Source organism: Panthera leo, chromosome E3 (assembly GCF_018350215.1).
Source record: "Panthera leo isolate Ple1 chromosome E3, P.leo_Ple1_pat1.1, whole genome shotgun sequence".
Lineage (NCBI taxonomy): Eukaryota > Metazoa > Chordata > Mammalia > Carnivora > Felidae > Panthera > Panthera leo.
Genome location: NC_056694.1, coordinates 6,011,620 through 6,033,816, shown reverse-complemented (window position 1 = coordinate 6,033,816; position 22,197 = coordinate 6,011,620). Strand labels below are relative to the sequence as shown.

The 22,197-nt window shown below is 50.6% G+C and overlaps 2 protein-coding genes across 2 annotated transcripts in view; both read right to left on the bottom strand.

Annotated features, from left to right (window-relative positions):
- Positions 1–1,178: 1,178 nt before the first annotated feature.
- LOC122209323 (transformation/transcription domain associated protein) overlaps positions 1,179–22,197 on the bottom strand; it is a 113,727-nt gene continuing 92,708 nt past the window's right edge. The window contains 10 exon segments of the mRNA XM_042921061.1: positions 1,179–2,270; positions 4,244–4,438; positions 4,525–4,728; positions 8,618–8,802; positions 11,245–11,462; positions 12,357–12,582; positions 17,506–17,767; positions 18,555–18,754; positions 20,008–20,098; positions 21,790–21,954. Coding sequence (XP_042776995.1) covers positions 1,986–2,270; positions 4,244–4,438; positions 4,525–4,728; positions 8,618–8,802; positions 11,245–11,462; positions 12,357–12,582; positions 17,506–17,767; positions 18,555–18,754; positions 20,008–20,098; positions 21,790–21,954 — 2,031 coding nt within the window. The 3' untranslated portion in view covers positions 1,179–1,985.
- Positions 13,942–15,599, bottom strand: LOC122209326 (elongation factor 1-alpha 1-like). Its single transcript, XM_042921066.1, has one exon. It carries the CDS (start codon positions 15,582–15,584, stop codon positions 14,199–14,201), a length of 1,386 nt encoding a protein of 461 aa, XP_042777000.1. The 5' UTR covers positions 15,585–15,599; the 3' UTR covers positions 13,942–14,198.

Here is a 22,197-nt window from a genome sequence, read left to right as displayed (position 1 = left end):
TGGAGAACAAGGGGCACCCGCCACATGTGGCCCCCATAAACAAGCCCGTGCTCTGGCCTCCCAACTCCAGGTCCCTGATCTTTCCAGCTGGAGCTCTGCTGAGGAACACCCTCCTGCCTGTTCGAGGGCTGGCTTTCCTAGAAACCAGGGGCAGCACGGAGGGCACGGTGTCGTGAGCCTGGCACAGAACCCGGGGCCCTCAGTACACCAACTTCCCTTCTCCGAACACCATCCACACACGTCTGCAGCCACCACGCCCCCCGGCCGACTCTCCAAGGGCTACTCCCCACTCTGAGCTGGAAACCCATCCTCTGAGGGCCACCCCCTCGGGGCTCACGGACCCATCTGCCTCTGAGGACAAGCGCCCAGTATAACGGCCCCACCTGCGGCCACCCACACAAACCGGAGCCCCCACGATCGTCTACACTTCTTACGGCACACTGGTTTACATGCCTGGGACTGGACTTCGTGGTGAGACTGCATGAAATCAGCTGCAGGCTTCCCCTCTGTGCTTGCCTGGGGACAACGGGGCACAACGAGGAGTAAAAGAAAGGTGATGCCTGGGAAGGGCTTGGAGTTCTGGCTCTGGAAGGGGTCTTGCTGACCAGACTCTGACTTGGGTGAAGCTGTCCTCACAGCAGACGAAGCGCTTCCCAATGGAGTGAGTCCTTAAAATTCAGAATCCTCATTTTACAATTAAAGCAGCAACTGCCATCCCTCCCCAGTCCTGCTTCGCCGTTTCTCATCCTCGGACATGAGTTACACCGTGTGCTCAGGAACTGCCTCCCCCTCCATTCTGCACCGTCCACCCCACCCACAGGATGAAGGACACCACGCTGGTGGGGTGGGGCCGCCTCCCCCCTGCGTACACAGGTCCCTTGGCAGCCGCCCTGAGGTGGGGAAACCAAGCCGAAAGGGACCAGATTCCCAGACATGTCTCACACCGTCAGAGTCAGGACCAGCCTCATCGCCATCACAGAAGACGCTGAGCGTGGGTCCGGACCCCCAAGTTCCAAGCCAAGACCCCCTCCCAGGCGTCACCTGTCTGTCCATCCCCAGGAAGCCACCCTGAAGCACGGCTGTGTTGGCCCAGGGGGCTCGGTCCCCGAGGGGCTGAGGGACGCTCAGGCAGAGGAAGCAAGCATTTCCATACATGTAAGAGCAGACACATCCTTTTATAAAATATTTATTCTAAAAAAAAAAAAAAATCACACTGTACAAATTTAGATAGAACATTCTCAATGCTCATATTTATAAAAATGTGAACATGACAGACTGGAGTGAACGGACAAACTTTTCTTGCTGTTTCTTTTTAAATTAGGAAGGAAAAGGTTTTTTTCCTGGTACAATGATAGTAAATGTCAAGAAGGCGTCCGAAGAGCCAGCCGATGAAAAGCCTCAGATTCACCTGCCGCCCCCGGGGCTCAGTTTTCTCCCGGCGGGATCTGAATCCACCGCGTGAGCAACGGCGTCCCCGCAGGGTGACGAGGCCGTGCTGACCCACATCCAACGCGCAAGGAGATCCCGGAGCCAGTTACGTACAGCATAAAAGTCTGTGCTTAGAGAAAAACCAGCTCGACTTGTTCATAATTTCCTGTTTCTCTAGCAAAGTGGGTTTTCTGTACACTTGTTACAAAGGTCTGTACAAAAGCACAAGGCTCCTGTGAGGTGTCATTTTGAGTTAAAAACGGACAATATAGAATTGTCTCCTACAGTTCCATCTGTACGTTCACACGCAGGAAGGAGTACGATAAAAAAGGTTTCACAAAGAAATTCCAGACCGGAGAGCCCTGGTTCCTGCAAGGGAATTTTAAAAGCCTAGACGTTTCCGCTCTGCCGCCGTAACAGGCAGCTCCTCTAGAACTCCATTTACCCGCGTTTGCACACGCGCTGTCGGGGCCTCCGTGAACACGGCGGGTGAAGCAGAGAGGAGGCCCAGCAGCCGGCGGGCGTGCTTCCCATTCTGGGCGGCAGGGCGGGCGCGCTCACAGCCACGGGTGCCAGGCGGGGTCCATGCGGCACAGGTTGTCCAGGCTGTTTGCGGCGGCCACCAGGGTGTTCACTTTGCTCTCCCCGCCTTCGAACTGGGCCAAGTTGTGCAGGCGGGTCATGATGGCGGTGACGGCCTTCTGCACCAGGGAGACCAGCTGCTGGCTGTCCATGTTCTCGGGCTGGCCGGCGGCCGAGAGAGGAGAAGAGGTGTCCTCCTGCGTTTTTTTGTGCCAAGCAATGATCTCATCCCTAAGCACGGTTTTCAGGATGCCATCCACCTGTGCCAAGAGAGAACGAGATGATCCTGGATTAACCAGGAGCGACCCAGAGGGGCAGCTCCCTAAGGAGACGGAGCCCGAGCACAGTGAGCCGCCGCGGCCGGTCAGCCCCAGCACCCGGGCCGCGGCGTGTGCCTGGCGGATGCGTGGGGCTGGCCCCCAGGGGTACAAACCACCTCCTCACTTAGAGCAGCGAGGGCCCAAAGGCACAGGGTTTGGTCTGGTCTTCTGCAAAGCCGGAGCACATGTGTCCAGGGGCACCTGCTGCTGTCATGCTGCTTCCTGGTGCCGAGCGTTTAAATGAGCACCTGCACACCTGACAGGGGCTTGGTTGGGCAGTCCCGTTCCCAGCACCGCAGCTTAGAGTGAACACCCCTTGCCCTTATGGAGGCTCTGGTACTAACAGAGAAATGTTCAACATGCCCGGTGGTGACAGGCACTGTGCAAACAGCAGGTAAGCGGGCTCAGAGGGGTTTGCGGGGGGTGGGGCTGGTGACAAGATCACATTTGGGTGGAGACAGGAAGGAATCAAGTGGGTGTCACAGGACATGTGTCTCACGTCAAGGAGGGCCATCCCCGGGCCTCCGCGTGGCCACGGCACAGACTCAGGTTCTAGCCCCAGCTCCACCTTCTTGCCTGGGTGACCTTGATCGATTTACTTAGCCCTCTGTGTCTCAATTTCCCTGTTTATATACTGGGCATAGTAAGAGAGCCTCCCAGATGTGTTTTTAAAAGACACTCCTGTACAAAATGGTCTATGTTTTAGTGAACTTAAAAGCATCCTCTACATTTAGGCTGTTAAGAAATCTGGGTCCAGAGTTTGGAGAAGGTGGCCCGACTCCTCCTCATCTTGGCCAGCACCATCTACACAAGGAACGATGCACGGTGCTACTCCACATTGTACCAGGCCCGTGAGAAATGGGTAGTGCTTCCTTCTTTGTTCTCTTTTAAGGTTTTCAAAGTAAATGCCAGTGTAAGGACTGCCCTATGATGTTTCCAGAAGTGTAATGTTTCTAAGTGAGGACTTCCTGTTCCAAGCCTTATGCCCCAGCTAAGTGATGGTCACAGCACAGACCGCTCACTCGTGGAAGAGCCACAGGGCTGCTTTTCCTCCTATTCGTACTCCTGTTCCAGGAAGCACTCCTCGCTAACAGACAAGCGAGCACTGAAAGCACAAGATGTGTTTGATGTAAAGTCTGTCTTCACAGTTAAGCATTTAGCTGACAATCTTACAACTGTCCTGAGCAAATTTTTTGGAAAAGCAACTGGTATCTGCAGGCGTCTCTAGACACAAACTGCTCATCTGTGGGGAAAAAAGGTACAACCGGTCTCCTAAGTTAGAAGAAAAATAAGTTGCGTTCAGCCCCCAACCGTGAGGAGAGAATAACTGCAGTGGTGAAGACGGGCTTGGAGTCAGTGGGAACTGGATTCGAATCCCAGTCTGCCTTCTGCCGGCGGCACGAGCTCTGAGCTGCCCACCTTGCCTGCCAGCTGGACAACCGCTGGGAGAGTCTGAGGAGAGGCCGCCGAAGCAGCCGGGGCGGTGCCGGGCAGGGACGGTGCCGAGAGGAGGGCAGCGCCATCCCACACCCGCCTGCGGCCGGGGCATGTCCTACTGCCACGACTGTCCTCTAGGACCCATAACCGCGGTGCCAGGAAGGCGGCACAACCCTACAGACAGTATTTCTGCCCTTTTAGAGAAGAAAGATCTACATAAACACAAAACGGATACCAAATGGAATAAACGAAACCGACAAGCAACAGTGATAGTTGGGAAAATGATCAGTAGAGGCTTCTGACTCCTTTTTGTAAGTGCTTTGAGACAGCAAAAACTTGAAACGCTTTTTCCAAAATGCAGAAGCTTTAACTGTGCAGCCGCAACACTCTCCCTCCGTACTGGCAGACCAGCAGCTGTGAGGCCGCGCGCACACAAGTGACCCCAGCCGCGCGCCACACCAGCCACCGTGGCCTACCTTGAAGTTGGGCTGGGCGAAGCACCGGGCGACAGCGATCATGGAGGCTGTCAATGGGCCGGAGACGCCGATGGTGGTCAGAAACTCGGAAATGTTGGGGGTGAGGCGGAAAGGGACGGGACGGTTGGCATCTAAGTCCCCGGTCGCGTCGTTTATATCAAATCGGAAATAGGCCACGTTCAGTTTGCCGGTGTCCTAAACACCAGAAGGAGACACTTGTGGAACTGAAACCACACAGCAGAGGGGTCTGGGGAGAGGCGCCGTCTCCTCACACCCTTTACCTGAGCGATCTGTAACATCTCGGGGTTGAGTCTATTTAAATGCAAGACGAACTCTGCAAAGCCAATCAGGGCGAGCTGGATGGTGAACATCTTCCGGAACGTCCAGTAGTCCGTGGCGTTGGGGAACGTGTGCAGAGCCCACTCCTTGAGCATGCTGCGTGGTACCATGTTACTCTGAACCTCCTTGAGGATGTCTCGGAGGACCTGCAAGGATAGATCACCCCATGATACCTCCCTCCAATTCGCTCGTTTTTTTTTTCCCCAAAAGGAAAACTCTCCAATTGTAGTTTTGTACTTACTTGGCACCAACAGAATGAATTCTATTGAGAAATACGTATGTGATGTTGTCTGACTAAATACAGGGATGTCAATTTCCCTCTAGGGCTCCACACCGTATGCTCAAACCAACACCACTGCCATCTGAATAAAAGCCTTAAGAGCATGATGCGTGATATCTGTCCTGCCAAGAATTTAGGCAAAATCTGAATACCGTAACCTGCTAACCAGAGAAAACGCTACGCCGGTTAACAAAAAGAATAGTCGGATGACAACAATTCACACCTTAGACTATTAAAGACGAAAGGTGTGTAACTGAAGGAGCTAGTCTATCAAAGTAGAGCAGGTGTTACACGACACTTTAAAGTGAATTCTGTGCTGGAGGACTCACAACACTATTTCAAACACCACTGATTCAGAGACAGTCTCAATAAAAAGTCTGCCGAGTTAATTCCATTCTTGTTAGACCAAATGGTAAAGGCACAGGTCTGTTCTGGGCTAAGTCCTACCCATGGGCTCTGACTAGCCACTAAAATGCAGGCCCTAAGCAACCAAGAACCACAAAGACCATCGAGAACATTAGCAAACATCAGAAACTTAAAAAAAAAAACAAAAAACAAACCCTTATATATACCTTGGAAAACTTTTTTAATCTTTCTTTTTTTTAAACGTTTATTTATTTTTGAGACACATCGAATACAGCATGAATGGGGGAGGGTCAGAGAGAGAGGGAAACACAGAATCCGAAGCAGGCTCTGAGCTGTCAGCACAAAGCCTGACGCGGGGCTCGAACTCACGGACTGTGAGATCATGACCTGAGCCGAAGTCGGACGTTTAACCGACTGAGCCATCCAGGCGCCCCTGGAAAACTTTTTTAAATTCTGGAAATTAAAGGCTTATTACAACAATCTGAGTAGCTTTTACTCAAGGGAAAAAAAAGGCTGAATCTTGTTGACAGTGATCTTTGTGGCAGTTTAATTATACCATTCCCATCTACCCAGCTCCACAGTGGCTTTGCGACCATGACAGCTGTAGAAACCAGCAGCCTAACAGCCAGGAGTGGGCAAAATGCGTTCAAAAACCTCATCTCCAGAGAAGTGTCACTATTTGACTTATCTGGCAGCTTCCTGTGGGTGGGGGGTGGGGCTGGGGGGAGGGGGAAGCCCCATTTATTGGGCTTGTGTCTGATCGAACTTCGAGTTCAGCCAGCGAGGAGCACCCTATCCGACAGGTGTTTGCTGAAAGCAGTCAGTGACGACCACGTCACCCTGCAGATGCCCAAGGCAGCGATACCAGCTGCAGCACAGAAGATGATGGCAGACAAGAGGAAGAGTGAGGGAGTAAGATGACCACAGGAGGCTTCGAAAAGCTTCGATATATTCTTGAGAATCTAGAAGGTCACTAGAAGGTCACGAAAAACCTCAGAAAGCCCAATGCTTCCACTTCTGGTTGACCTTGATCTGCACAAACAGGAAGTAGAAGCTAAGGCAGAACATAAACTACTTGGCCAAGTGGAAGGCATGCCCCTCCCCCCATAGAGGCCCTCAAAAAAGGCGGAAGGAAGACTTATTGGTTTAAGCATTTAAGCATTTAAGAAAATCTGTCAAATCATTAGCTAAATGAGCAGAGACTTCAATGGCTGCATATGGCAAAAACAGAGAATTTACAAATCAGTCCAGGAAAGTCACTAAGCAAACAACAACAATAACAAACCTTAGGGAAAAGGATCTGATTTCTGGAGTTAACATATATTATTAAAAATGTCCAGTTTTCAGCAAAAACGAGATAAATGAAGGCTCAGGAAAACATAGCCAATACACAGGAAATAAAGTGAAACCACTCGTATCAAGTCACTTGCATCCAGAACATACAAAGAATTCTCAGCATCAAAAACAAAAAAACAAATCATACAATTTAAAAATAAGCAGAGGGCTTTAATAAACATTTCCCCAAAGAAAATATGCAAACAGCCAATTAGCACACGAAAAGTTGCTCAACATCACTTGTTATCAACCAAAATGAATGAGAATGACGATAAGAAAAAGAGATAATAACTGTAGGCAAGAATGCAGGGAAAAGAGAACCCTCATACACTGCAATCACCTGGGAAAATAGTCTGGGAGTTCATGTAATGTTAGACATAAACCTTACCACGTGACCAATCAATTCTACTCCTAGGTACGTATCGAAGAGAAATGAAAACATATGTCCGTGTAAAAATATATACACAAATGCTTACAGTCCTTAGCACGGGCCATAAGTCAAAAAGTATCAACAATCCAAAAGTCTACCAACTGATGAACGGATCAATTACATGTGATATAGTCATACAAGGGACTATTATTAAGCAATAGAAAGGAACAAACTACTGATACCGAAGCAGGGTTCAATTTCACCACTATGGGATCATGACCTGAGGCGAAATCAAAAGTCAGGTGCTTAACCAACTGAGCCACCCAGGCGCCCCTCAACTGTTTTAAAGACAGATTGTGGTCATGACTGCACAACTCTGTGAATATGCCGGAAACACTGAATCGAACATTTTAAAGGGTGAATGTTCAGGGGCGCCTGGGTGGCTCAGTCAGTTGAGTGTCTGACTTGATTTTGGCTCAGGTCATGATCTCATCGTTCCTGGGATCAAGCCCTGGGTCTGGCTCTGTGCTGACAGCACAGAGACTGCTTGGGATTCTCTGTCCTCCTCCCCTACTCACATGTGCTCTCTCGCTCTCTCTCAGAATAAACAATATCACACAAATAGTTTGTAAAACACATGGAACCTCATGTAAATATGTATTTGCAGATAGAGGTCATCAGTTTCCATAATGTCAAAGACAAACAAATGCAGTCTTAAGAATAGAATGCATGCATCTTGCACAAACACCTCAGTACTGTCCTTGGTCCACAGAGTGACCAGGCAGTCACCTACACCCTGATGAAGCCCTGACACCCAATTCCCAAGGGAGGCCACGAGGTCTGTCCACAGACACCCATCAACAGACAGGTTCCACTCGTTTTGCCTGCACAAAGGTAGGAGACTTGCAACAGAGCCCGAGGCCCGGACCACCTCAGGCCCTGCCTGTACCCTGAGCACTGCCCAGGCGGGTGAGGCAAGCACCCTGTGGGCTCCATCTTCCTAGAAACAGTCTTCCAGGTCCCAGGCTAACTGAAGTGAGTCCCTGGGAGGATGGAAGCAAGATCAGAGCTTCCAGCTTCGTGGCATCTCTCCTAAAAATTACGAGGCCCTCTTGGGAGCCACAGGAAGGACCACAGTGGCTTTGGGGGAGCAGGCCAAGATAGAGCTACCTTCTGGTGATGCACACATTCCCGCACAAAACCTCCTCACCCAGACCCCCACCTGCCCTGCTTTCTAGCAAGGGCAGGAATCTGCTGGTGGGGACGGCTCTCCACCCACCTGACGAGGCCAGAGCCGCGCGGGACTCCTGTGCACTGTGCTCCCACACCAGGCGACCAAAACAACTGGGCCTGACTCGTTTCAGGGCTCGCCACTTTCCACATTTAAAAAAGCATACACAACACAGAGGCCGTGGTTCACCCCGGCCCTGGCCGCAAACCAGAGGAGCGTGAACGCGGACTGGATAAGCAGCCTCATGTCCCTCAGAGCAGGTCTGGCTGCCAGAGGAGTTTGCCGTCAAGTTATTCTGCAGCAAACGTCACCACATCAGGGGCCATGGTCGCCTAATTCTGACCACTCACAAGTCCAATGAGGGAGAAAGGTCCCTCTCAACCGCCCGCTACCCCTCTAAGCGCTCGTGTCGGGGGAGCCCCGCCACAGAGCGCGGCCGGCCCGATTCGGTACCTGGTGGCTGGCCTGGGTCCCGCGTGCCTGCACCGTGGCCAGTCTGTCATAGTAGCGGGAGATGGGGTTGTCGTGCTCGATGCCCTTCTTCGCACAGCGCTGCTTGTAGATCTCCACGAGGGAAAGAGAAGAGGGGTTGTCCTCCACGAGGCGCATCTGAGGGGACACTGCCACAACTCGAGGAACTGAGGAGAAAGGAGGAAATGACTGAGACGACGCCAGGGGGCAGCGCTCGACTCCACCTCCAGGGCCATCTTGGGAGGAGGTCACTGGGCCCTTCACGAGCAGAGGACGGGGGTCGGGGGAAAGCTGGAAGTCCCACACCGCGTACCCACTCAGCACGTGGCACGAAGCCCAATCTGCTGAGCGACGGAGCCTGAGCCGCCAGCCTCTTTTGCTTAAGACACAGATGAACGGAAATTCTTTAGAAAGCAATCTTTAAAAATCGGAGACTGCCAACCTCGTCCGCTCTTCAGAGGTCCCCCTCCATCGGCACCCTGTCAGGAGAAATCAATCCTCCCACTCACTCCGAGGCAGGAGTGTGATTTTGTCAGGCGGTCTTCCGGCGTCGGGGATGGCTGGGCCCCGTCTTCAGGAAATCAGGAAAACGATCCCTCACATCATTTTCTGTGCCTCAGATAAGTTTCCAGAACCAACCTGGTCATTCTGCTCAGTCACTTTGTGGAGCTGTATGGGCAGTGATGGGCACTCTTTATGAAGCAATTCACCCCACACGAGGATAACCCACGTCATGACCACACTCAAGCAGAAAGTGTTGGGTATGGCTGCCCTGGAGCCAGATTGTCCACACTCACATCCCGAGGTCTGTTTTCCCAGTGACGTGACCTTGGGAATGGTCACTGGACTTGTATGAACTTCAGTTTCTTCATTTATAAATGGGACTACAATATGTACCCATGGGGTTGCTGGTAGATTAAATAACACTTTAAAGATATTAGATCAATGGGGTACCTGGGTGGCTCAGTCGGTTAAGTGTCCGACTTCAGCTCAGGTCATAATCTCACAGTTCCTGAGTTCAAGCCCCGCATCAGGCTCTGCACTGACAGCTTGGAGCCTGGAGCCTGCGTTGAGTTCTGTGTCTCCCTTTCTCTCTGCCCCTCTCCGGCTTGCGCGTGCTCTCTCTTTCAAAAATGAACAAATGTGTGCTCGCTTTGGCAGCACATATACTAAAAATGAGCAAATGTTTAAAAAAAAAAGTTTAAAAAAAGTTAAAAAAGATATTAGATCAAGGAAATATTATTAAAACTTTTTTTTTTTTTTTAAAGCAAGCTCTACGCTCAACGTGGAGCTTGAACTCACAACCCTGTGATCGAGAGTCACATACTCTACTGACTCAGCTAGCCAGGTGCCCCTGAAGACATTTTGTTGAAGATACTTTGTAGAAAGCTGAGTAATTTCCAGAAGATAGCAAACGAAGTGTGCCAGCACAGGGTCACGGCAGCAGCAGCACTGGTGCTGCGGGGGTGGGGAGGGAGTGGGAGCTATGACCCAGTATCTGCACCAGCCTGTCCCTAGGCCACAATAACTGCTTGCGCCTGCCCTGAGTGTCAGCGTGGTACGTGTACACAAACACACCCTCCCTCTCCAAATACACACATACACACACGCCTCTGACTTTTAACGAACATAGGTTTAATTTGGTCTAAGCTCAGTCAAACCACAGCTACTGGCTTGTTCCATGGTTTCAACCCATAAAGACATCCCACAGTGACTCAAGGGCATGTATTTGGACTGTCATTTGGTGCTGACCAAGAGGTTGTTTCTTTGGAAAAGACAAAGAATCATCTATTACCCACAGATGTAATCAACACTACAGATCACATCATGTGCATGTTAAAATGCATACAGTTTTCTGTATACTCTAGTTCCTCAATTGACTTATTTGGGGGATAGTGAACTTTAGGGTGAAAGATTTTAAGTCAAAACGGGTTGGATTCTTAGCCATCAGAAGAAAGTTCCCTATGGGACTGGCTAATATGCATTGCAGTAGGCTCCCAACCCCAGAGGTTAGATGCTAAAATGTTTCGACCGTGGTTCTCTTCTCTAAGCGGGATCACAGGCATCTCACCTCTGCCCGTTACAGACAGAAACGGCTCACTCATGAACCACCCAGGACAACTACGTATGGAAAGGCCTTACTCGGAGGCTACTGGTGGCCACCTGGCCACGATTTCTGTGGCGTTCACAGGCCTTGCTGACTTTCCCTAGCACCGCATTTCACTCCACGAAGGCTCGCTGCAGCAGGGGCCGTGCAGTGCACTGTGAGTTCCAGGAGTCGTTTGAAGACCGCACTTAAACACACTCACAACACGCTGCTAACACGCCCACGACAGGCCCGGTGCCAGCGCACGTTTCCCCAGAGCACGGGTTCCGGGCGAGGGAAACCAGCAGCGCGCACAGGCAGGCACCCCCCTTTCCCAAACACTCATCAGAGCACCCGTCTTGCAGTGAGAAGGGAGCGGCTTCTTCACGGCACAGGGTCCTCATTCCAGAACCCTCCCTGCCTGGTGAGCTTCAGGGCATTCTCAGTCCCCCAGACAGCACACGGGAAAATCCGCAAAGGCTAACGGGACCGGCTGTGTGCCCCCAAAGCGCACCTGTCATACCTGTGAAAAATAAGTGCCTCTTTGTGGTTTCCTTTCTCTTCTCCAAACAGGGGTTCAGCAGCCGGAGCAGCTGCAGGACGCGCTCCTCTCGCCGGGACTCCGTCAGGCAGGCGTCATTCATGACGAGGTACGGGTAGATCTTGCCGTTGTGCCCGCGGATGTACAGTCTCCTGGCCGCCGTGTTGTGCTTCTGCACAATTTCCACCCTGGGCATAAACCTGCCCAAACAAGCACACGATGAAACACCAACTCCCCTTCCTGAGGCTCGACTTCCAATCCTCTTTGAGAAGAAAAGGGAACTTTACAAAGATAGCACTCGGAATCGTCACAAAAAGACAGAACGCGCAGCTACAGAGGTCACTCTGACCAGGTTTAAATGGTACGACGGGATTTTATGACGTGGGGGAAGACATCGTGACACAGGGAAAATCAAAGGCGGAAGAGCAAAGGACGCTGTCGTCGTAAAACAATCGGGCCCCGGGCTCCAACTTCAGGAGCTCCAGATGGGCAGCTGACTGGGCTCTGAGCACCCAGCCACAGAGCCGGGGGACAGGACGGTCTGGCACAGGGGCCATGGGGAGCAGCTGCCCCAGAAGCAGGCGTGAGGATGGACACACCCTCGCCCTCACCTCCCTCCCGTGCGCCCTGGCTACAGACGGAAGAGGAGGAGCAGGGTGGGCGGCCGGAAGAGGGAGTCAGATTTGGAGGACTGGGAAATCCAAGTCCAGATGCACGAGAGAGCAGAGCTCCGGGTCTGATTACGACCATTTGTTACCACACCTTCTACGTTTAAAATAAGATACAGTATACACACTAATAAATTTTATAATTGCCCAATTCTGCTTTGACTACTAAGCTTTAAAAGTTTTACAGACCGATAACCTTTCTATCATGTCCAGTTCTGTGGAAATTAGAAAAGAGACTTTTAGAAACAAAAGAAACACAAAGGGGACACAAGCAAGACATTTACCCCATCAGTTTGACCAGAACCCTCTACCGTGCTTGATGGCTCAGATCCGAGAACAATCTCTCGTTCTCCCACTTCAGGGGCCAGAAGTAACCAGAACGGCAGCCCCAGGTCTGCCCTGAGGCCAGTCGAGCAGCTCACTTACCTAGCAATCTTGATGTAATAATGTGTCGGCTTTGGCATCAGAAATTCCCCTGGAATTTCTACTTCAGCGGTCTGTGCTGAGAAATTGCTCAAAAACCGGCACTTTTCTTCTATGAGGAAGAACTTTGGAAGCTGCTTGGTTTTAGCCTCCAGGATTTTGATCCACTTTTTCAACTTAGAGATAAGATTATGTAGCTTCATGGATCCTGGAACGCTGAAGTCAAAATCTTCAAAATAAAATGCAATTAAAAACATTTTTAGTCATCTGGGGTGACCCGGAATTCACTACAAAATCACGCTCAAGAGTGTCCCAGAGAGGAAGCAGGAATGTTTTACTCTATACCTAACCTGGAGCAAAGCATTTTTGCCTCTCCCACTCTTTAAAGTGTAAGCTGAAGACTGACCGAGTGATGGGGACCCTCAGGTGGGACCGGTCTCCCCCCAAGGCTGGAGGAGGGAACAACACATGGAGCGCCGACAGGAAGCCTCACCCCCAACTGTCACAGGTTCCTTTCAGGAAAGGATGCGGGGAGCACCCTGAGGGGCACAGGAACCCAAGGGGCCGGCAGCCCTACCTGAGAGCAACCACCACAGTGAGGGGCCAAGGCAGTAATCCAACCCAGGCAAATGCTAGGTTATAAACCGGTTCATCAGAAGACATTTAGACAAGAAACTAAAGTGCCAAACATGGAAAGCATGCATTTTATATTTAAACAAATAAAAATCCCAGATGACTGTGTTCCTCAGATTTCACTGAGACTCAGTATTGAAAAGGCAATTAAACTGAAAAGTCCGTCTTCAAAAAAGACCTCAACCCCACACTGATGAGCGCCACTGGTGGGAGGGGCTCCACGTGACTCTCGCTCGCAGGAGCCCGAACATCAGGATAAGCCGCACCGTTTCTGTGGGAAACGGACCCCGAGGGAGCCACCATCCTCGCGCCGACAGGACCGGGATCTGTGATATGGCGGGGTGATCTGTGCACTCAAGCCGAAGGGCTCTCCGGAGCCTCTTGCAAACGCTCTTCTGCAGAGTTAGGTCGTGTGGGGTGAGCCTGGTGCAGTCCTGAGAGGCACGCCCAGCCCAGACCCCGGTCCCCTATCCAACCTGCCTCCCCTACCAGGGTGCTGCAGGCTGGACCGATGCAGGAAGGCGATCGGGGGTAACCGATGTGCCCGGTGAGGGCCCCATCGACACCTACACGGGCAGCCCAAAGGCACCAGAGGGGCTGCGGCCGTCCAAATGCAAACCCAGCCTCCGCACACCCAGAAGCACCGCAATCCACAGACCCCCGGGTCAGCCCTGTGGCCACGCCCACCTCCACCCTGAATCCGAACACCTGGCCACCGACCTGCTCTCCACCCCCATTATTACGTGATTTCACAAACGCTTCGTAACAATCTCTCGGCAGGCATCCCTTTGAATTGGCTTTTCACACTCGGCATAACCCAAGGCTCGTCCAAGTCACTCAATCAATGGCTAACTCCATTCTGTCAATCTTAAGCGAGCACGGATGCATCACACACTCCCCATTCTTTTTTTTTTTTTTTTCCTCATTAAACTTTTGTTTTAATGGGTCTCAAAATTCTGTGACAGATTTTTGGTCAAAGTTGTTTCCATTAAAAAGTACTGATTTTAAAAACTAATAACTTAAAACTGCCACACACAAAAAAAACAAATGGTCCACAAAACATTCTCCTTTCCTTCTGAAGGTTTTACGATGCATTGTTATCATTAACCAGTCTTTTACTGTTAAACTTAAATGGCCAATTGACACAAACAGTTCTGAGACCGTTCTTCCACCACTGATTAAGACTGGGGTGGCAGGTATTGGGGATAATATTCATTTAGCCTTCTGAGCTTTCTGGGCAGACTTGGTGACCTTGCCAGCTCCACCTGCCTTCTTGTCCACTGCTTTGATGACACCCACAGCAACCGTCTGTCTCATGTCACGAACAGCAAAACGGCCCAGAGGATAGTCAGAGAAGCTCTCAACACACATGGGCTTGCCAGGAACCATATCAACGATGGCAGCATCACCAGATTTTAAGAACTTGGGACCATCTTCCAGCTTTTTTCCAGAACGACGGTCAATCTTCTCCTTCAGCTCAGCAAACTTGCAGGCGATGTGAGCTGTGTGACAGTCCAGCACAGGTGCATATCCAGGACTGATTTGGCCTGGATGGTTCAGGATAATCACCCGAGCTGTGAAGCCAGCTGCTTCCATTGGTGGGTCATTTTTGCTATCACCAGCCACACTGCCACGACGAACATCTTTGACAGATACGTTCTTGACATTGAAGCCCACGTTGTCCCCAGGCAGAGCCTCACTCAAAGCTTCATGGTGCATTTCAACAGACTTTACTTCAGTTGTAACACTGACTGGAGCACAAGTGACCACCATGCCTGGCTTAAGAACACCGGTCTCCACTCGACCCACAGGGACAGTACCAATACCACCAATTTTGTAGACATCCTGGAGGGGCAGACGCAAGGGCTTGTCAGTTGGACGAGTAGGTGGCAGAATGCAATCCAGAGCTTCAAGCAGTGCGGTTCCACTGGCATTGCCATCTTTACGGGTGACTTTCCATCCCTTGAACCCAGGCATATTAGCACTCGGCTCCAGCATGTTGTCACCATTCCAACCAGAAACTGGCACAAATGCTACGGTGTCGGGGTTGCAGCCAATTTTCTTAATGTAGGTGCTGACTTCCTTAACGATTTCCTCGTATCTCTTCTGGCTGTAGGGTGGCTCGGTGGAATCCATTTTGTTAACACCGACAATAAGTTGTTTTACACCCAGTGTGTAAGCCAGAAGGGCATGCTCACGGGTCTGCCCATTCTTAGAGATACCTGCTTCAAATTCGCCAACACCGGCAGCAACGATCAGGACAGCACAGTCAGCCTGAGATGTGCCCGTAATCATATTTTTGATAAAGTCTCTGTGTCCTGGGGCATCAATGATGGTCACATAGTACTTGCTGGTCTCGAATTTCCACAGGGAGATATCAATGGTGATACCACGTTCACGTTCGGCTTTCAGTTTATCCAAGACCCAGGCATACTTGAAGGAGCCCTTTCCCATCTCAGCAGCCTCCTTCTCAAATTTTTCGATAGTTCTTTTGTCGATCCCACCACATTTGTAGATCAGATGCCCAGTAGTGGTAGACTTGCCCGAATCTACGTGTCCAATGACGACGATGTTGATATGAGTCTTTTCCTTTCCCATTTTGGTTTAGGTTTAGCGGTGGTTTTCACGACACCTGTGTTCTGGCGGCAAACCCGTTGCGAAAAAGCACACACTCCCCATTCTTATTCTCAGTTTGGTGCCACTGCAAACAAAATGGCTGTGACATTCATGGACGAGTTCGTGCAGGGAAAGAAGTCTTCATTCTCTGGGATAAATCTGACCTGTTTTTGAGCTTTCTCCCACCTCCTCACTGGGTTAGGTAGCAGCCAGCACGTGCGATACTGGCCGAGGACGGGATTGGGCAACTCTTGCTCCCTTGTGGGAACTAGAACGTGGTGCTTGGACCCAGAGACGGCCCTTCCTGGGAACGGGTGACCAGAGGGGATGCAGAGCTCGGAGTGAAGTATCTGAAACGCCCACACTTGGAAGAGGGTCAGAGCCTCACGGCGGTCGTCTCTCACAGTTCAGTTTTTAAAATTTTTTTTGCATCGACACCCAAATGACTTGTCTCCCTCTGAATGTTCTGTTTCAGATGACATTTGATTTAACCAGCAGACATTTTAAGGTAAAGACATACTAAACAGGGGCACCTGGGTGTCTCAGTTGGTTAAGCATCCAATTCCTGATTTTGGCTCAGGTCAGGATCTCACAGTTTGTGAGTTCGAGCCCCACATTGGGCTCTGTCTGCGCCGAGTGTGGAGCCTGCTTGGGATTCTCTCTCCCTCTCTCTTTTTGCCCCTCCCTCACTTGTGTTCTCTCTCTCAAAAATAAACTTAAAAAAAAAAAAAAAAAAAAGACAATGTCCTATTTTTTAAGTAAAATACAACAGTCTCCACAAAATTCACCTCAGACTTTTGCTTTTTCAGGAAAGACTGACAGCATGTCACGTGAACATCACAAGGAAAATAATCTAGTGACCAAAGTGCTTCAGGGTAAAAAGATATGAAAAGCTCGTATTTTATCGCTCAAAGAGCATCTTCTTCAAGGTGTGGGATCAGCAGGGGAAGCCCCTCGACCTTAAGGCGAGTCCAGTGTTACCTTTAATGCCCAGCTCACACAGCAGGGGAAGACACCCAGGGGCCCCGGGCTGCCTGGAATGATGGCAGGACGCACCCTATCCTGGATGGATCAAAAGTAAGTCATGGCTGTAGCTGCAAAGCATCCTGTGTAATTAGTGGGACATATTTTCTTTTATGTGATTTCAACAGAGTCTACACAGCGCAGGTTTCTAGCCGTGTTCTCTGTGACGCAAGTTGTTAAAAGATACTTTAGACGCACTGAGCTCCGGTGCTCGCCTGGGCTCCTCCGCCAGTGGGCGGGCAGGTTGGCAGGGTGGTGGCAGGACACAGGTGGCAAAGACAGCCTGAGTGGGGGACACGGTCGGCCCCTGTGCACACGCGCTGTGGGAACCAGGGCCCCCGTCTGGCAGATGAAGACTGAGGCCACGGGAGGTCGGACCACCTCGCCTTCGATCACACCAGGCTGGAGCCAAGGTTCATACTCCTGGGGCTCTCGGAAAAGGCCTGGATCCAAACCGGGGACAAGTGATGACGATACGACCTCCTGGTCATTGTGCCACCTGAATCCACTATGAGTCTGAGCCCTACTTGTCACCTTGAGCCCACTGCCTCACCTCACACTGTTCAATTTTCCTACAAACACCAAGTGTGGAGGGGGGGAGGGGAGGGAAGGGCAGGTTTAGCCTGAAACCCTCCTCTTCCCCACACCCTCCATCCCTCAGGCGGAGCCTGGTTCCAAACCTTAACCCTTCACTTCAGAGAAGGACGGGCAACCACAGGCTGGCGAGAGTCACCGTGACCTTGTGACCTGAGGCTACATTCTAAACAGAGTGCAACCAGCTCACCCAGTAGAGTGCTCACGGAAACAAAGAACTAGCTGGCTGAGATGTTAAAGACAGAACAGCCAAGTGGAACTCTGTAGGTATAGGGAAGGGACTCACCGGTTGTGAACTGGCCCTTTAGCTTCTGGAAGACAGGGTCCTGGGCGGTGGCCTGTGCCCGCCTGGCCAGGGACTCAGAGGCCGCGCTGGAGAACATGGTCGAGACGTTGGACACGTTCTCTAGGCCCACTCCGAACGTGCTCACCAACTTCTTGACAAAATTTAGAGTGTGGGGGGTAATTTTGGCATCCGACACCGCCCCGCTTTTCTCAAATGCAACAGAGTAACATTTCGCCAGGCCCTGCTGGAGCTGCCTGAGAACCTAGTGGAAAGAGACCCAAGACAATGCACAAAACAGAGCTCCCAATTCAAGCGGCTAACCAACCACACGGCACCTGCTTGGCAGGTCCCACCACCGCCTCCCGGCACACAGCACGTGTAAAATCAGACAGCACAGAAGGGACAGAACGCCTGTGCGCTCCACGGTGTCAGCTGAGTTTCTAATGATGGGGACTAAGTGTCTTGAACATTAAAAAAAAAAGAGAGAGAAAGAAAAAAACCCAAACCAAAACTCCACTTTTTGGGTCACACACATACCCTTCTGTTGTCGGAAAACCCTTTCTATGCAGCTAGTTCTGAAGTTACTGCTGCGTGTCTGATACACACATAGGTACAGTAACAAGGGGGCCTCTGGGCCAACAAGATGAACATCTAGATAACAGGGCTCATCACTCTGTCATCAGCTTGCACTGCTAACACCACTAAGGAGAGGGCCTGGCTGTGGAAAAGCTCACTGGAGGACCAACTCCGCCTCTGCTACCTACACCTGCACCCAGCGCACAGCCACCACCACCGCGGCCCGGGGAACTGCTGCTAAGTGATACTTAATTGAGCACAGTAATAAGCACGTCAAGGCCAGCAGAACTTTCTCAATTTCACCTCCTTCTCAAGTTTCCTGTTTCAAATATTTGGGGCTGCATTAGTGCGCAAACGTGAACTATCTGCTTACTCTACTGCTCGATTCGACAACACAGACATAAATGAGCAGGCACCCAATCTGAAGGCAACACGGCCCAAAGCACACGGGACGACGGGTTCTCTGCACGTACCTCTTCGTGCCAGTTTTCTCTGAACCAGACCATCTGATCGACGATGCCTTCCAGGGAAGACAGAAGTGTTGGGTGCAGTTCTCGCTGCATGTGCATGATTCGGCTGCAGCGCCACATTGGTGCTGTTGCTCTTATGGGCCCTGGATCTGATGCAGAATGGGACTGGTTACCCACTGAACTTGGCTGCTGCTGTCCAGAATCTGAGAGCAACACACACAACGCCAATGTCAGCGCAAAACTGGCCCGATGCGAGAGCTCGGTGCTCTAGAGGACCCATCGGCCAAAGCAACGCTGTTCCTGCCGGCGTGTTAGCACATCACGACAGCCGGCTCCCCGGGGGCTGGGTGGGAGCCGCCCCGGCTCCGCGGAGAGGTGCACTGAGGGACTCAGGCCCGCAGAACGCCACTGCCTACAGCCTGGCCTCCAATGTGTCGGCGGAAAGCGAACGGGCCCGTGTGCTGAGCGGTGAAGTGAGGTGAGGGTGCATGAGTGTTCGTGGTCCTCTCCTTTTTAACTTGGCTCAAAGCTTGAGCATTTTTTAAATGTTTGGAAAAAAATTCTTCACATTCCTTGCAGACAGCTCAGGGAATCTGAACGTACTTAATGGGCAAGTCTCCATGTCCTCATTGAGGAAAGCCAGACCATGTACGTTAAAAAGGTATTTTTAAAAACACAGTCATCTGCCATGTGAGAAATACGTCGTAGAACCCAAGGGCCGTTTTTCTAGCTTCGGCTCAGTCAGAAGAAAAAAACCTTAATTTTCAAACGACCAAACCACACATCCACCTGGGTGTGGTGGCCGTGAGGCCAGCACAGAGACGTGCGTGCAGTCCCTGGCTCACCCAGCTCATCAGCCGGGGGTGCAAACGTGCCCAGTGGGTCAGGTCACGTTTTTAAATAGTCTCTGCCCTTGCAGCATAAACGACCGGCTGTTAAAAACGTCCTGAAGCGAAGGGGCTTCAACTGCTCACACAGTACCATGTGCAGTGGGCAACTGAAGCCATTAGTAAGTTATTCACATACGAGTACTGTTCAATACGGATTAAAACCCTTCTGGTTTGAGTAAATTTTCACAACTGGCAAGACTGATTTCTATGCGGATTCTTCTGACAGCAGAAGATATTTCTTACAAAGGACACGTACAGTAGGTGACACTTACATTGCTTACCAGGACGCATTACTGAACTTTACAATTTGAGGTAAAAATTTCACATATTTTTTTCTACTTATGGACCAAATCACTCAGGTAAACAAACCCTATTAAACCACAGCAACGGCAAACCATCGACTTCCCTCAGTGATCAGGTTTTGCCTCCCAGCCCCGAAGTGTCCTCTCACTGGCTAGAGACAGACAGGCTGAGGGCGGGAGCGTGTCCACAGCCGTCGGCACATGGAATGCCCCCGCGCAATGAGCCCTCCGCGGTCTGGCCAGCTGGCCCCGCCCGAGACATACCGCTCTTGTAGCGTTCCCGCTGCTCTATTTTCAGGGTCAGGTACAGGGTCCGGATGGGAAAGTAGACCGCCTGGGGATACACGCGTCCAACCTGCTCAGAGACACGGAGCATAAAGAGCACTGCTCACCACTGTGCTTCTAGATGAGGACAATCTGTATGGAAAATAACTTGTCGTTCGTAAATGGGTGGGGGTCTGCATCTGGACCAAGGAGGCAAAATACTATACCACTGAGCTAATACATGAGTTCGGATTAAACAGCAGGTAAAATACCTAGTTTCCCTCGAAAGGTCTGAGAGAGATCAACGTGGTGCCCAACTGGTTCTGCCTAGGGACGGACGGTTAATGACAGAGAAACCACTTTCGTTTGATTTGGTAAATCTGAGGAGGGCAAAACACACTGGTCCCTGGATCCTACTTGGGTAAGTAACAGGGAAACACAAAATGACACCAGTCAGTCTTTCTGTTAGGCAATTCACTGGGAACCGATTCTATTAGGTTCATTAGTGAAGAACTTTACTGTACGTGACGTCAGCAAGGAGGATGCTGAAAATTTTCTATTTAAGATAAGAAACACCAGTCTTACCAAACTGGGGCTTTATGGCTTCCTCAAAAGGTCTGAATAGCTACTATCATGTTACTCACACTCTTCAAAATGTGCCCAGAAGACACCAATGACATCTAGCTCTAGACGTTCAATGAGGACAATACCAAATGGACTGAATCGAGCAGATAAACGTCAAGCAAAATGCCAGCATCCAGGGACATAGCTGCAGTCTCTCGAGGGAAAAAGTAAAACCATTTCTGGGTACAACGTGGATGATGCATCTCATGTAAAGACAGACGAGTGTCATATTCCTAAACACTCAGTTGGGAGCCACTTCATTCATGAAGTCAGTCACGGGGCTAACTTTACAGAAAGAAACACAGTCAAGGGGACTGTACATGAGACAGAACAGTCTCCAAACATCTACTGTCTGGGTCCTTCCTCTACCCAGCAGGCTTCTCACAGAAGAGGGACAATCTGAAATCATCTCAACTAATGGTCATGAAAGCCCACAGGACCCCAGTGTGTCCCATCTCCAAAGCCCGTCCCCAGTGCACACAGCTTTCACCCTGCACAACTGCACAAGGTGGGGCAAGGCTACCATTATGCTGACTTCAGTTTGAAGGGAGGCTCCAAAGGGTTCCAGCACGATGATGGGAAACCAGCTACGATCAGATACGCATTTCACTGTATTTCAGAGTAACCACTAGTAACTGTACATTTTAAGAGAATGCTTGTTTCATCTGCATCTTTATGTGGCATCATACGCAAGCAAAAAAAATTAGCATTTTAACACATAACAACCGAGTGGCTTATTTCACTGCAACCTTGACCTATTCTTCAATCGTTTCTTTTTTTTCTTAAGGCTTTTATTTTTTGAGAGAGAGAGAGTGAGCGAGTGAGCAGGGGAGGGACAGAGAGAGAGACACAGAATCTAAAGAAGGCTCCAGGCCCTGAGCTGTCAGCACGGAGCTCAGAGCCCGACACGGGGCTCGAACTCACAAACTGCGAGATCATGACCTGAAGTGAAGTTGGATGCTTAACACACTGGGCCACCCAGGTGCCCCTAATTCTTCGATCACATCTAATTGTGCTTCAGATCAAGTGATGTCTAAATGTGTACATCTTCCTATCTTTCACTTATTTTCAGTGTTTTGAGCATGCACCTTCTTTCCAGAAAAAATGTGAAATGAAGACATAATTTTCTTGTGAACAAAGAGACCTTGTTATTCGCACCTGGCTAATAAGGTTCAAAAGCAGCTTTCCCTCGGAGCCAACCAGGCAGGTGAGCAGCTGGGGGATCCAGGCCAGCCACTGGATGGGCGGCACGCCGATGCAGTACTTGTCGACAGCATCTGCCAAAGTATTTTTGTCGTCATCAAAACTCAGAAGCCACAGCACCTAAGACAGGAGGAAAAATCCTAGAGGTGAATAAAGATTCTGAGGCCCTTAATCCGGTGCCTTTTCCCCAACATAGCACATAGAATAGCCTTATGGGCAATGTGTGAAAAGTACGTACGAAATGGCCAATGCTGCTAAACTTCACGTATAAATCACAGACGGATAAAACCCCAAGTGTGCACACGGTCCTTATGTAGACTCAGCATTACTGCCAATCATTAACTGCCCCAACCTGCCGGCGAC

What these genes read in the sequence shown, in the direction of transcription:
- LOC122209326 (XM_042921066.1), bottom strand. Translation starts at nt 15,584, where the DNA reads ATGGGAAAGGAAAAGACTCATATCAACATCGTCGTCATTGGACACGTA.